Source organism: Macaca mulatta, chromosome 9 (assembly GCF_049350105.2).
Source record: "Macaca mulatta isolate MMU2019108-1 chromosome 9, T2T-MMU8v2.0, whole genome shotgun sequence".
NCBI classification, from domain to species: domain Eukaryota; kingdom Metazoa; phylum Chordata; class Mammalia; order Primates; family Cercopithecidae; genus Macaca; species Macaca mulatta.
The window spans coordinates 116,622,805-116,636,910 of NC_133414.1; the positions used below are offsets into that span (position 1 = coordinate 116,622,805).

The 14,106-nt window shown below is 38.9% G+C and overlaps 1 protein-coding gene across 9 annotated transcripts in view; it reads left to right on the forward strand.

The window, feature by feature from the left end:
• Positions 1 to 13,900, forward strand: part of CFAP58 (cilia and flagella associated protein 58) — a 128,128-nt gene extending 114,228 nt beyond the window's left edge. For all 9 annotated transcript variants that reach the window (XR_013398399.1, XR_013398398.1, XM_077947472.1 and 6 more), the window contains 3 exons: positions 3,453 to 3,572; positions 5,826 to 5,959; positions 13,236 to 13,900. Coding sequence is in view for 7 of the 9 variants with exons in the window: in XM_077947472.1 (XP_077803598.1) it covers positions 3,453 to 3,572; positions 5,826 to 5,959; positions 13,236 to 13,344 (363 nt within the window). In the remaining 2 variants the exon portion in view is untranslated. The remainder of the gene's footprint in view (positions 1 to 3,452; positions 3,573 to 5,825; positions 5,960 to 13,235) is intronic.
• Positions 13,901 to 14,106: the final 206 nt, after the last annotated feature.

Here is a 14,106-nt window from a genome sequence, read left to right on the forward strand (position 1 = left end):
GTTTCATTGACATACGGTGCTTCTAACCAAGTGACAAATTAATCTACTAGATTTAAGGAGAAATGGATGTGGCTTAATGAAGAAGGACAGGATATGTATTATAAGGCAGCTGATTCTGCCACTGCTGGCTTATGGAGAAAATATACATTGGACAGCTAATGAGTCTCTGTTGCATAAGATAGATTCTCTTTATAATAGAATTGCACGCTTTGTCTCTAAATGGGGTTATTATACACACCATTGCACAATGTTTGAAGAGCTTGGTTGGCCCTTGTAGAGGGTTACGAGAGAAATAAATTGGAAGACAATTGTGCTTAAGACCTTCAATCCATCAAGCATTTCGTATTTATCCAAATTACTAGCATGTTCTCCCAAAATATGAATCTGTATGATACACAAGGCTAGAATGTTAATGCTGACCAGACTTTGCTTTATCAGACAGGTTTTCCACTGTAAGCATTGACCAAAATTCACACGTGGTGAAGCTGGGCAATACGCATTCCAACCACTGCCCCCATTCCCTTTGCCTCTGCTCTTCATGTATTCCACTATCTTAGTCTCTGAAGTTTCATTTGTTTTTTCTTCTATCCACCATGAACACAAAGGGCTCACTTGCCCTGAGTTATTTAATTCTCAGAACTTTTTGACTTGACTACCCAGACAGTTTTAGTGGTAATTCAGTTTCTTCACTTTTCTCCATACTTGTGGGCCCTCACTGTTCAGTTGCTCAGCTATTCTTTAGAATAAATCCATTTCAATTAAGGTTACAGCCTAGAAAGAAATACTAGGCTGGGTGTGGTGGCTCATACCTGTAATCACAGCACTTTGGGAGGCTGAGGTGAGTGGATAAAATGAGCCCAGGAGTTGGAGATGAGCCTGGGCAACATAACAAGACCCCGCCTCTACATGAAGTACAAAAGTTAGCCAAGCATGGTGGTGCATGCCTGTAGTCCCAGTTACTAGGGAGGCTGAGGTGAGAGGATTGCTTGAGTTCAGGAGGTCGAGGCTGCAGTGAGCTATGATTGCACCACTGTACTCCAGCCTGGGTGACAGAGTGAGACCCTGTCTCAAAAAAAAGAACAAAAAGTAAAGAAAAAAAATATTGGAAGTGATGAAGAAGACCGGATAAATGACAATATCATTCACTCTGTGTCAGAAGACTGTGCTTTCTATTAGAGGACATGGCAGGGCTTATTTAGATGTTGTAGAGGGGGAGATGGAGGAGGTGAGTCATGCTCTTACCATCATTACTTTCTAATGTGGCTTTGAACCTGATTCTACCTTCTGGCTTGATTCTTCTATCCATGATATCATGTAGTTGGAATTTTGTAGCTCAATTTTGCCCAAATATTTTCAGGGTGATACCATGTCCTTGAGCCCCAGGGGAAGTTTTGCACAGGAAAGGTGATTCTTGGGGTGTACCATCACTAGCTTTTTGACTTGCCAATGGACTTTGGAGGCACCATTAATTCCTGCTGATGCTGAGATCCTCACCTATGTGGTGAGGTGACAATATTTTGTTTCTTTCAAACTTTCTTTTCTGTGTTTCTCTCCTCTCAACCTACCAAGAGTAATTGAAGAGAATTACACCTGTGAAACATTTCAAGATGCTTGGAGTAAGATGATCTTTTCAGTTTAAGACGTTATTATATCCCAAACCAGACTGCTTTCTCTCTGTCATTGTGAGGTTCTTTCCTTTGCAAGTTTATCCGTACTCTGGTATAGAGAAAGGTAAGCTGAAAGAAATGGACAAAACTGTTTCATGGGCTTCTCCATGTATTTATTACCCTCTCCAAATTGAATCTTGAAGCCTTGTCAGAAGTGTTATTTTCCCAACAGAGCAGGTGTTAAGTGTCTATAGAAAATAAACTCACCTCCTGATATCTTTCTCATTGCCTGCTACATCCATTTACTGTGAAGATTATATTGTAAGGTGTGACGAGAGGTGTTGTACAGCAAGGGAAAAATCATCACTTTGTAATTCGATTTGTTCAAGTTCTCTTCTTTTGCACGGGCTTTTGGATTTCCTTGTCATTTGTGGAATTATTTCTTAAATGGTGAGTATCGTTTTCATATGTGTTTTTCCCAAAGCTTATTCCATCCAAATACTTTTTAAGTTGCATACACTCTTCTATAAGTAGAGCTATGTTTTTGTAATGAAGTTTCAATAATTTGGCCAGGGAAAAGGAAAAACCAAAACAAATGCTAAAAATGACTAGTTGATTTTTCTTTCACCTAATTTTTTATGACTTTTATATTCTCTGCTAAAAACAGATTATTTGATAACAATACTAAGAATACTTAGCTGTAGGTAAAAATTAATATCCATTTGACTGAATGTTTCATTTAATGAGAGGGCTTGTGCTTACCACGATTATCTTAAGGAAATAAATGTGTACAGAGACTAATGAGTAGACACACTAGACTTTATCAATGTTTATTGAAATTATTGCAGTTTAGTGATATGGAAATCTAGAATTGAGATGCTTTAGAAATAAATCTTTGCTTGTATGTAATTTCTTTAGTTCAAGGATCTGAAAACACTTTACAAGCAATTAAACTCTAGGATTCAAATGGGGATTTCACATTGTTTATTGTTTAAATAAAGTTACAGAATTATCATTTGCTTAGGGTTTCTAGTAAATCCTTTCTTTTAGGTCTACCAATATGCATACCCGAGTTTCCCTGGATATTTACCTCTTCGCTCAAACCACTTTCAGATTTCTTTTCTTCTCATGCCATCATATTTCTTTTCTTTTTTTTTATAGATGGGGCCTGGAGTGCAGTGGTGCATAGCTCATTGCTCCCTCGATCTCCTGGGCTCAAATGATCTTCTCCCCTCAGCCTCCTAAGTAGCTGGGACTATAGGCATGCACCAAAATGTCCGGCTAATTTTTGTATTTTTCTTTTCTTTCTTTCTTTCTTTTTTTTTTTTTTTTTTTTTTTTATTAAATAGAGCCGTGGTCTCACTATGTTGCCCATGTTGGTCTTGAACTCCTGGCCTCAAGCGACCCTGCTGCCTCGGCCTCCCAAAGTGCTGGAATCACAGGCATGAGTCACTGCACCAGGCTATTATATTTCTTGAAAAATTCTCTTTTTTACTTCCTTCCTCCAACTAACTCCTCCAACCAGAGTCAGTCACTCCCTCCTTTTCCTGGCAAGATCTTCTATCCTTGCCCTTGTCTCCCAGTCCTTGTGATCTTATGTTCAGGTAGAGAGGAACTTTCTCTTACTCATTGTCTTATTACTTGTATCCAAAGGTTGGGCACATTCCCCGCCCTTCATAAGGATTTTTCAATGCATGACTGAATGAATCTGTGAGTGAATGTGATCACTGTGGAGCTGTGAAGTAGCTCGGGCCACTCCCACATTGTGCTGGCCGTGCAGTGAAAGGCATTTTCCCTGTTTTGACGGGGCCGTTTATCTCTGCTTCTGGTTCTGCTCTCTACTAGGAAAAGGAGAAACTCTACATGGAACTAAAGCACGTCTTGGCCCGCCAGCCTGGACCTGAGGCTGCAGAACAGCTGAAGCTCTACCGACGCACACTGCATGACAAGAAGCAGCAGCTCAAAGTAAGTGGTAGCCCCTGTTCCTTCCTGGCCCCAGGGCAGCCACACTGGGGAGCACACCTGGACAAGTCCACTGCCTCCACACGATGAGCCAGTCTCTCAATGCCACGATCCTCTGAGGTTGGCTTTCTTAGAGCTCTAGTCTAGGACGAGCCCAGCCGACCTCAGAGCTACCCCTCTCTTCCTGGACTATGAGCACCATTTTCCATTTCCAGAAAGAGGCAGGTGAGCAAGAGACGAAAAGATGATGACCACGAAATGGAAATGTGGGGGACAGGGTTTGTATGGATGATCTCAAGATGACTTGTTAGAGTACTTGAAGGGCAGGGATGAGCAAAGGAAATATTTTAACACTATTGCCCAACTGAAGCAGACTGCCGTGCCATGGTGGGTCTCTGGTATTCCATCCCATCTGAAATAAACATACACAGAAGAAGTCCAGCTACTGCCCAGCCCTGAGGGCCTTGCTTCCTGACCAGCTCTCAAATATGTAACCATGAAAGAGAAATAAAATCAGGCAAGATTTTTTGATAGTGTGATTCCCTTCTAAGTCACGTAAGACCCTCAGTTGCAGAGATATGGAGTGTTTTACTTTTATATGTGCCTTTGTAAAGTTTTTCTCAAAAATTGTGCATGTTCACACTATATTTTGAGCTTCACCTCCTAAGCGAGTACTTAGATATTCTTGGCGTGTTGGGGAAGTTTTACACACAGCCACAGGATGAAGCATGTGCCAGTTGAATTCTGGCACTTCCTGTCCAATGAGGGTAATAATCGTTGACTTTCTGTCTGGGGTAAAATATATGCCACCCTACTAGTATAGCCCTAACCCCTTCAAAAACAGGACATTGTAAAACTGCATCCTTTTATTTTAAAAGGGCAAATGAAACAAGTCTAATTAGAGCATTAATTTTCAATTTGTCACTCTGAATGTTCATTTCACATGAATATCCTGAGACATAATCTGAGTTTTGCATAAGACATAATCTTTTGATTATTTTGTTCCTTTAAAAAATTGAATATTTTAAAGAAAACAAATTATTTTCTGGTTTTCTCAGAGGTAGATATAGATTAGAAAAGCACAGAGCTATCTTATTCACTCAGAGCTCCGGGTTGCCTTCAAAAGCTCACAGGAGCCTTTTGTGAATTTAACCCTTTATCTCAGGAAATCCAGATTTTTCGCTCAAATGAAATGTGACCCTTCGTGAAGAGGTTTAGAGGTGGGTGGTACTGAGCATGTCTGCCAGTTTGTCCTTGATACTTACCTACTCTTTTAGGAAACTCCACATTCATTGTTTAGAAGCAGGGTTTTTGTTTCTAAGAGTTTAACTATTGAGACAGGCCTTTTTTTTTTTTTTTTTCCCAGCATGAAAATTACATTCTTTAGCCCATGATAACATAGTCAGAATCATTTTCACAGCAGTGAAGAAGAAAGAGTTCAGAAGCAGATGAACACTAAGAAGGCTAAGATCTCCCTTTTATGCAAATCTTTAAAATAGCAAACAAGAGGAAAAATAAATCCAGCCTATTGCATGCATGTTAGAACTATAGCCTTCCTTTTCTTTTTGGTTTTGGTGGGGAGCACACCCCAGCTTTGGCACGTGCTGTGTGCTATGCAGATGAGTGAATCCCCACTCCTCTTGTCCAGCCCAAGACCCGCAGCAGCTACTGAACACAGCAACGGAAGGAAGCAGGTAGTCAGGCTTTGAAGGGTCCCGAAGAACACAGTAAAGAGGGGATAGGCATTCAGCAGCATCACAACCCTGAAAACACATACATTGAATGCTTAGTTAGCAGTGATGGCAGGATGATTTCAGAATAATTTTTTTCATAATCCTCAGATGAATCACACTCTCTAGTGATGTTTTTCTTGAATATTTTCTCTCTTTTTTTTAAGGTTTTAAAAGCAATTTTAGATTCTGTGTCTGGGAGTTTATCTGTCTCTATTCATGATATTCCTTGAAGCACATTAGACTATTCATCTGTGAGCCTGTTCGAATGTTGTCTAATAGTTCTTCTTTTAAGTGGGGGAATGATACTTTATTTAAAGTTGCAACCAGATGATGCATCTTCAGCCCTCAGCCAGGTTTCTACTCAGACGTGGACCCTGAGCAGGTGGAAGCATGCAGATTAATTGTGATGCTTGGGCATTGTTTCGCACCTCTAGCTCCACTGCGGTAAATGGTAGCAGATTAAAAGATTTCTCAGAAAAGGATATTGTATCTTTTGTTAACGCCACTTTATTTGTCATGTTAGGTTTTGTCTTCAGAACTGAATATGTATGAAGTACAGAGCAAAGAATATAAATATGAGGTAGAGAAACTTACCAATGAGCTCCAGAATTTAAAGAAGAAATACCTCGCTCAGAAACGTAAAGAACAACTTCAAAAGTAAGAATTAGTCAAACGTCCTATTTGTGCCTATTATCTGCACATAAGAAAATATTTGGTGAACAGTCACAGACTTGCAAGTTTCACTGGGGTAAACTAAGTCGCAGGGCAAACAAATGACATTCTACCAGTCACTAACTAAGTTTGTATCAGAGCAAGATCAGTGACTCATCTGATACTGAATCCTCTCCTTGGGATTCTAACAGGGATTCATTAATATCTGTTCATTGGTGGATCTACCATGGAGCAGAGGAAATGTAATACGACTTTTCCCCCCACACTAGTCTATGGTTTGGAGATAATAATGTCATAACTATGTTTGCAAATGAGGTTCAAAATCAGTCTTGAACAGCATATTCACATTTAAAACCACATGTGCTTTTGCTAAGGGACCGGGGCTTCATAAAGCTGTTCTTTCTAATGATGCCCCTGTACCACTATAACTGCTAATAGTTCACCTATGTTTTTATTTATTTATTTATTTATTTTTTATTTTTTAGTGATAGGGTCTTGCTATGTTGCCCAGGCTGGTCTTGACCTCCTGGCCTCAAACAATCTTCCTGCCTCAGCCTCCCCAAATGTTGAGATTACAGGGTGAGCCATGCCTGCCTAGGTTTTTAGATAGTTATTATCTCTGAACCATCTTCTGTGTCTAGTGACTGACTTCAGCATCTGCTTTGGGGGGTTGATGTGACCTCTTCCTCTAGGAGATGATAATGTAGAGGTGAGGTGAACATTTTGGGTTTCAGGATGCTCCCATGTTGAAAAACAAAAGTTCTCTTCACATTGTTAGTATTATTTGCCTGATCCCAGGGTGAGAATAGGGGCCCAAATGAATTGGGTTTGAAATGAACTAGTTTTGAAACTTGGTTTGGCTGCGTGACATTGCCAAAATCATCCAGTTAATTTGGCAGTGACTCACGTTATGGGCTGAAAGTCATGCTTGGTATTTATCCACATGGACATTTCAGGGACATGGTGAAATATGGCTTGAGTGCATTTGCCTAAGATTCGTTAGTAGCAAAGTTATATAAAGTAACTGGATGCAAATTCATTTGCCAGTAAAAGTCTGCCCTTCTTGTAAATCAGAATACTCCCCTGTTCCACATTTAGGTGTCAGTTCCATAGTAGAGGAAAATACTGCTATAATTTAAATAAGTCCATCTTAATGTGTAGGTCTACCAACTATCTGTCTGACTCAGAATCCCTAGTGAGATTTATTAAACATGCAGGTTCCCAGGCCATATTTCCAGATACTTGGATTCAGCAGACTCTGGAAACCTGCAATTTAATAAGCTCCTGAGGTGATTTTCATGCACAGTGAAGCTTCAGAACCACTAATATTAACAATGTAAATTAAATGAATGCTGGAGTGGAAACACTGTATTTTTCTTTTAGGATATCAAGATTGTGCTCATAAAATGTCAACATGGTTAATTTCCACATGAGGCAGGTGTCTAACTCAGTGGTCTTCAAGCTCTTTGATTGTACACCCTTATCAGTAAAACTTTTTTTGAGACAGAGTTTTACTGTGTCACCCAGGCCGGAGTGCAGTAGCACCATCTTGGCTCACTCTGACTCCAGAGTTTAAGTCATTCTCATGTCTCAGCCTTCCAAGTAGCTGGGATGACAAGTGTGCGCCACATGCCCGGCTAATTTTTTTTTTCTGTTTTTAGTAGAGACAGGGTTTTGTCATGTTGGCCAGGCTGGTCTTGGACTCCTGGTCCCAAGTGATCTGCTGGCCTTGGCCTCCCAAAGTACTGGGATTACAGACATGAGCCACTGAGCCTTCCCAGTAAAACGTTTTTGAACTTGCAGCATGTATATGCATATATCTTTAAAATAATTTTTAAATTTCAGAATAGTTTTAGATTTACCTGCAATGTATTTTAATTTATAAATTATATGCAGATACCACTGTCAGTTTGTAACTCTTAGTAAAGCATAATTTTAAAATTTTAAATATAAAAGTATTAATAGATTTATTTATTAATAAATAACAATAAAAAGAAATATAAATTAATAGAATAGAAATAAAAGAAAATAATCAATTAATAGAATTAATATAATAATATCTTCTTTCTTTTTTTATTATACTTTAAGTTCTAGGGTGCATGTGCACAACGTGCAGGTTTGTTACATATGTATACATGTGTCATGTTGGTGTGCTGCACCCATTAACTCGTCATTTACTTTAGGTATATCTCCTAATGCTATCCCTCCCTCCTCCCCCCATCCCACGACAGGCCCCAGTGTGTGATGTTCCCCTTCCTGTGTCCAGATATTCTCATTGTTCAATTCCCACCTATGAGTGAGAACATGCAGTGTTTGGTTTTCTGTTCTTGTGATAGTTTGCTGAGAATGATGGTTTCCAGTTGCATGCATGTTCCTACAAAGGACATGAACTCATCCTTTTTTATGGCTGCATAGTATTCCATGGTGTATATGTGCCACATTTTCTTAATCCAGTCTGTCATTGATGGACATTTGGGTTAGTTCCAAGTCTTTGCTATTGTGAATAGTGCCTCAGTGAACATACGTGTGCATGTGTCTTTACAGCAGCATGATTTATAATCCTTTGGGTATATACCCAGTAATGGGATGGCTGAGTCAAATGGTATTTCTAGTTCTAGATCCTTGAGGAATCATCACACTGTCTTCCACAGTGGTTGAACTAGTTTACAATCCCACCAACTGTGTAAGTGTTCCTATTTCTCCATATCCTCTGCAGCACCTGTTGTTTCCTGACTTTTTAATGATCACCATTCTAACTGATGTGAGATGGTATCTCATCGTGGTTTTGATTTGCATTTCTCTGATGGCCAGTGATGATGAGCATTTTTTCATGTGTCTGTTGGCTGCATAAATGTCTTCTTTTGAGAAGCGTCTGTTCATATCCTTTGCCCACTTTTTGATGGGGTTGTTGTTTTCTTGTAAATTTGTTTGAGTTCTTTGTAGGTTCTGGATATTAGCCTTTTGTCAGATGAGTAGATTGCAAAAATTTTCTCCCAATTCTGTAGGTTGCCTGTTCACTCTGACGGGAGTTTCTTTTGCTGTGCAGAAGCTCTTTAGTTTAATTAGCTCCCATTTGTCAATTTTGGCTTTTGTTGCCATTGCTTTTGGTGTTTTAGACATGAAGTCCTTGCCCATGCCTATGTCCTGAATGGTATTACCTAGGTTTTCTTCTAGGGTTTTTATGGTTTTAGGTCTAACATTTAAGTTTCTAATCCATCTTGAATTAATTCTTGTATAAGGTGTAAAGAAGGGATCCAGTTTCAGCTTTCTACATATGGCTAGCCAATTTTCCCAGCACCATTTATTAAATAGGGAATCCTTCCCCATTTCTTGTTTTTGTCAGATTTGTCAAAGATCAGATGGTTGTAGATGTGTGGTATTATTTCTGAGGGCTCTGTTCTGTTCCATTGGTCTATATCTCTGTTTTGGTACCAGTACCATGCTGTTTTGGTTACTGTAGCCTTGTAGTATACTTTGAAGTCAGGTAGCATGATCCCTCCAGCTTTTTTTTTTTGGCTTAGGATTGTCTTGGCAATGCGGACTCTTTTTTGGTTCCATATGGACTTTAAAGTAGTTTTTTCCAATTCTGTGAAGAAAGTCATTGGTAGCTTAATGGGGATGGCATTGAATCTATAAATTACCTTGGGCAGTATGGCCATTTTCACGATATTGATTCTTCCTATCCATGAGCATGGAATGTTCTTCCATTCGTTTGTGTCCTCTTTTATTTCACTGAGAAGTGGTTTGTAGTTCTCCTTGAAGAGGTCCTTCACATCCCTTGTAAGTTGGATTCCTAGGTATTTTATTCTGTTTGAAGCAATTGTGAATGGGAGTTCACTCACGGTGTGGCTCTCTGTTTGTCTGTTATTGGTGTATAAGAATGCTTGTGATTTTTGCACATTGATTTTGTATCCTGAGACTTTGCTGAAGTTGCTTATCAGCTTAAGGAGATTTTGGGCTGAGAGGATAGGGTTTTCTAAATATACAATCATGTCACCTGCAAACAGGGACAATTTGACTTCCTCTTTTCCTAATTGAATACCCTTTATTTCTTTCCCCCGCCTGATTGCCCTGGCCAGAACTTCCAACACTATGTTGAATAGGAGTGGTGAGAGAGGGCATCCCTGTGTTGTGCCAGTTTTTAAAGGGAATGCTTCCAGTTTTTGCCCTTTCAGTATGATATTGACTGTGGGTTTGTCATAAATAGCTCTTACTATTTTGAGATACATTCAATGAATACCAAATGTATTGAGAATTTTTAGGACGAAGGGCTGTTGAATTTTGTCAAAGGCCTTTTCTGCATCTATTGAGATGATCATGTGGTTTTTGTCTTTGGTTCTGTTTATATGCTGGATTACGTTTATTGATTTGCATCTGTTGAACCAGCCTTGCATCCCAGGGATGAAGCCCACTTGATCATGGTGGATAAGCATTTTGATGTGCTTCTGGATTTGGTTTGCCAGTATTTTATTGAGGATTTTTGCATCAATGTTCATCAGGGATATTGGTCTAAAATTATCTTTTTTTGCTGTGTCTCTGCCAGGCTTTGGTATCAGGGTGGTGTTGGCCTTATAAAATGAATTAAGGAGGATTCCCTCTTTTGCTATTGGTTGGAATAGTTTCAGAAGGAATGGTACCAGCTCCTCCTTGTACCTCTGGTAGAATTTGGCTGTGAATCTGTCTGGTCCTGGACTTCTTTTTGGTTGGTAGCCTATTAATTATTGCCTCAATTTCAGAGCCTGTTATTGGTCTATTTAGGGATTCAACTTCTTCCTAGTTTAGTCTTGGGAGGGTGTATATGTCCAGGAATTCATCCATTTCTTCTAGGTTTTCTAGTTGATTTGTGTAGAGGTGTTTATAGTATTCTCTGATGGTAGTTTGTATTTCTGTGGAGTCAGTGGCGATATCCCCTTTATCATTTTTTATTGCATCTATTTGATTCTTCTCTCTCTTCTTCTTTATTTGTCTTACTAGCAGTCTATCAATTTTGTTGATCTTTTCAAAAAAACCATCTCCTGGATTCATTGATTTTTTGAAGGGTTTTTTGTGTCTCTATCTCCTTCAGTTCTGCTCTGATCTTAGTTATTTCTTGCCTTCTGCTAGCTTTTGAATGTGTTTGTTCTTGCTTCTGTAGTTCTTTTAATTGTGATGTAACTGAATAATGTCTTCTTTCTACCCACAATGGATCATCTCATTCATTTTCTAAAGTTCGTACACCATTTGGAGACCAATGGTCTAGTTTACACTGTTACAAACAGCTAGTTTGGCTCTTTATTATCTTTCTAGAGCTGATTAATTTTCTTGCCTTGACCCTGGGATTTGGCCTAGTCTTCTTTGACATTACTGCCTGCTGATCTTGCTCCCTCTCTTTCCCCAAAGCTTGATGGACATAGAGAGCATGAGCTGTCCAGATATTGGCTCAGCCCTTCTTGATGGGCCCGTCCACTAGCACTGTGCTGCCCAGCTGTTTGCCACTTGTGGCCATTTAAATTTAAACAAATTACTGTGAAATCAGTTCCTCAGTCTCACTAGTCACATTTCAAGTGCTTAATAGCCACATGTGGCTAGTGGCTGGGTATAACAGAAAGTTCAACTGGGCAGTACTAGAAAGTTCTAGAAAGCTCTAGAATCTTTGCCTTTACCTGTCCTCTTCTTGTCCTTACACACTTATTACTAGTAGCCACTCTGACCTAGTTAGGGCTCCATTGGTGGTTCCATCTACTTGGTGATTCCTAAACCGGTAGACAAAGATTAGTTCATAGGATAATAGCAAAAAAGATGCTGAAGAAAAAAATATGAAGAGGCAAGAACAAAAGTGCTGAGATGGTATAGACTGGAAGGAAGAAGGCTGAGGGAGTCATTATAATGGTCTATAAATACATTAAAAAGATAATATAAAGGAGACAGTATTCCCATTAGTCAGCTTAGACCAAGCCAGAAGCATTAAGCTTAAGCTCCTTCAGAAAAAGAAAATTCAGGTTATTTAAGGCGAGAGAGGGCAGGGGGAAGGGGAGTGCTGCCGCCTCTAACACCAGTCAAGAGCCAGACGAGTTGCCAAAGTACAGGAAAGAATTTGCTTTGCTGGATCCACTCAAGGCTAAGGCTTTCGTCCTATTTATGGAGAATGGTTTTTCACAACAATGAAATCAATTCTACTGAGAGACAGATGGGTTGATTACCAATCCTCTACAGGTTCTCTCCCAATGGAATAATTTAGAATAATCTCTGTGGATGTTGTCTCCACATATGCCCTTTACAAAATAGCAACTCTTATCATTTTGTACCTTTTACCTTCTTTTGTTTTTCTTAAACACCCCTCTGCTCCCACTGTGATCCCAAACTACACCTGCACCTGCCCCTGACTACCCTACTCAACATCCCCAGGCTGATCTACAGTCTGCAGTACCAGATTCTTTTCCAAAAGACAGTTTGTTCCCCTAGGGTGAGTCATTCATAATTGTCCAATCTAATTGGTTTTGGTCTTAGCAGTTTGCTTAATTTTCATTGTTTAACAGGGATTCCAAAGGTGTTTTCTTTAAGACCCCAAGATAGATAACTTGTGTAGATCTAGGTTACTTCTGCAGTAAGCCTGAATATGAGTGTGTGTGTGTGTGTGTGTGTGTGTGTGTGTATTTAAAGGACATCTATATAGAAGTTATACTGTTGATTTTAGGGCAGAATTCTCTTCATCCATTGCCAAAAATACTATTTTATTTATCTTCCCCAGCTTTTCTTGTATCTTAAAACTATTTCTAGTAATAATGGTTGCTTGTCTAGGGTTACAGGAAAATTTGTGTTTTATAAATGTCCAAGTTTGATGAAGATACCTTGTGTGTAGTAAATATTTATAAATTTATACCAGAACTTTGCAATATAAAAGTTGATAAATGATGAATTAGTCATTATAATTGAGCCAAGAAAAAGATTCTTCTGACTGATCTTTGGAGCTAAACAAATGTTTTATAAAACAGGAAGATGATTCCAAGTCAGAAGTCACCAAATACACAGCATTTGAGTTATAATGAGGTCTTCTGTTCATACTTAAATAAACATTAGGAGAGCATATTTTGCATTTAATTGTCTTGCCCTAATTTTATGTTTTATCGGTGAACACCTAATTAGATTTAAACAACTACCTTGTCTAAAACTAGAAACTGTAATCAAAGTAGTTTTCAGTGGCTAACACACCCTAGGATTATCAAATGTCAAACTTAGACAAAAAGGATGTTAAGGAAGCTAACTTTCATCTCCTCTATTACAGAAACAAGGACACAGCACCCATGGATAACACCTTCTTAATGGTCAAACCAAATGGCCCTGGTTTTACTGGGGGTGGATTTCCTCTCAAGTCAACCAAGATGAAGTTCTAACCTGAAGCTGCTGGCTGGGTCCAGTTGAACAGCTCATGAAATCTGCTCTGGGACATTTTGGGGGAATCTCAAAGTCCTTGGATCATAGAATCGGTGCTGAGAATCCAGGATGGAAGAAATGCAGAACTATTATAGTCACATACATATAAGAGGGATGGTGTTTTGTCTGGTCCACGTTGATATTAGCAAGATCATAATTCTCTGTTTTCAGTTAGGCTGACCTATTGCATGAAGCAAATCTTTTGTTGCTACCCCATTGATTGAAATGTACTAGACCTTAATTTCTTTATTATAGATATTGGTGTACTTGAAGGTTTTATATTTAAAAGTATTTTTGAAATGCAATGCGTCCCCTCTCACCTTATTAACAAGAATCTATTTTAATTATTCCTCATTAACAAGTCATTGCATGAGACGAGAAAGAAGGACAAACTCTCAAGAATTTAAAAAGTGTTTTGAGAATGATTTCTATGTGGAATTTCTTTTCAGGCCTGGAGTAGGAAAATCTATTCCAAAGAGACACACTAATAAATACTTCATCATAAAAAATAAAAAAGAATCTTTGTAGAGATTTTGATCCTTGCTTTGGTAGAGTATGTAATTAAAGTTTAAAGCTACTGTGAGAGATGTTTAACAAGAGCATTTGATTCACAGGAACCAAGACCATGAAATGAGAGATTTGTGCTAGTCTCCTATCCTTTCTAGGCCTCCATCTTCCTCCCAGACTTGAGAACACAATTATTTAGCACAGACATCTGTTTG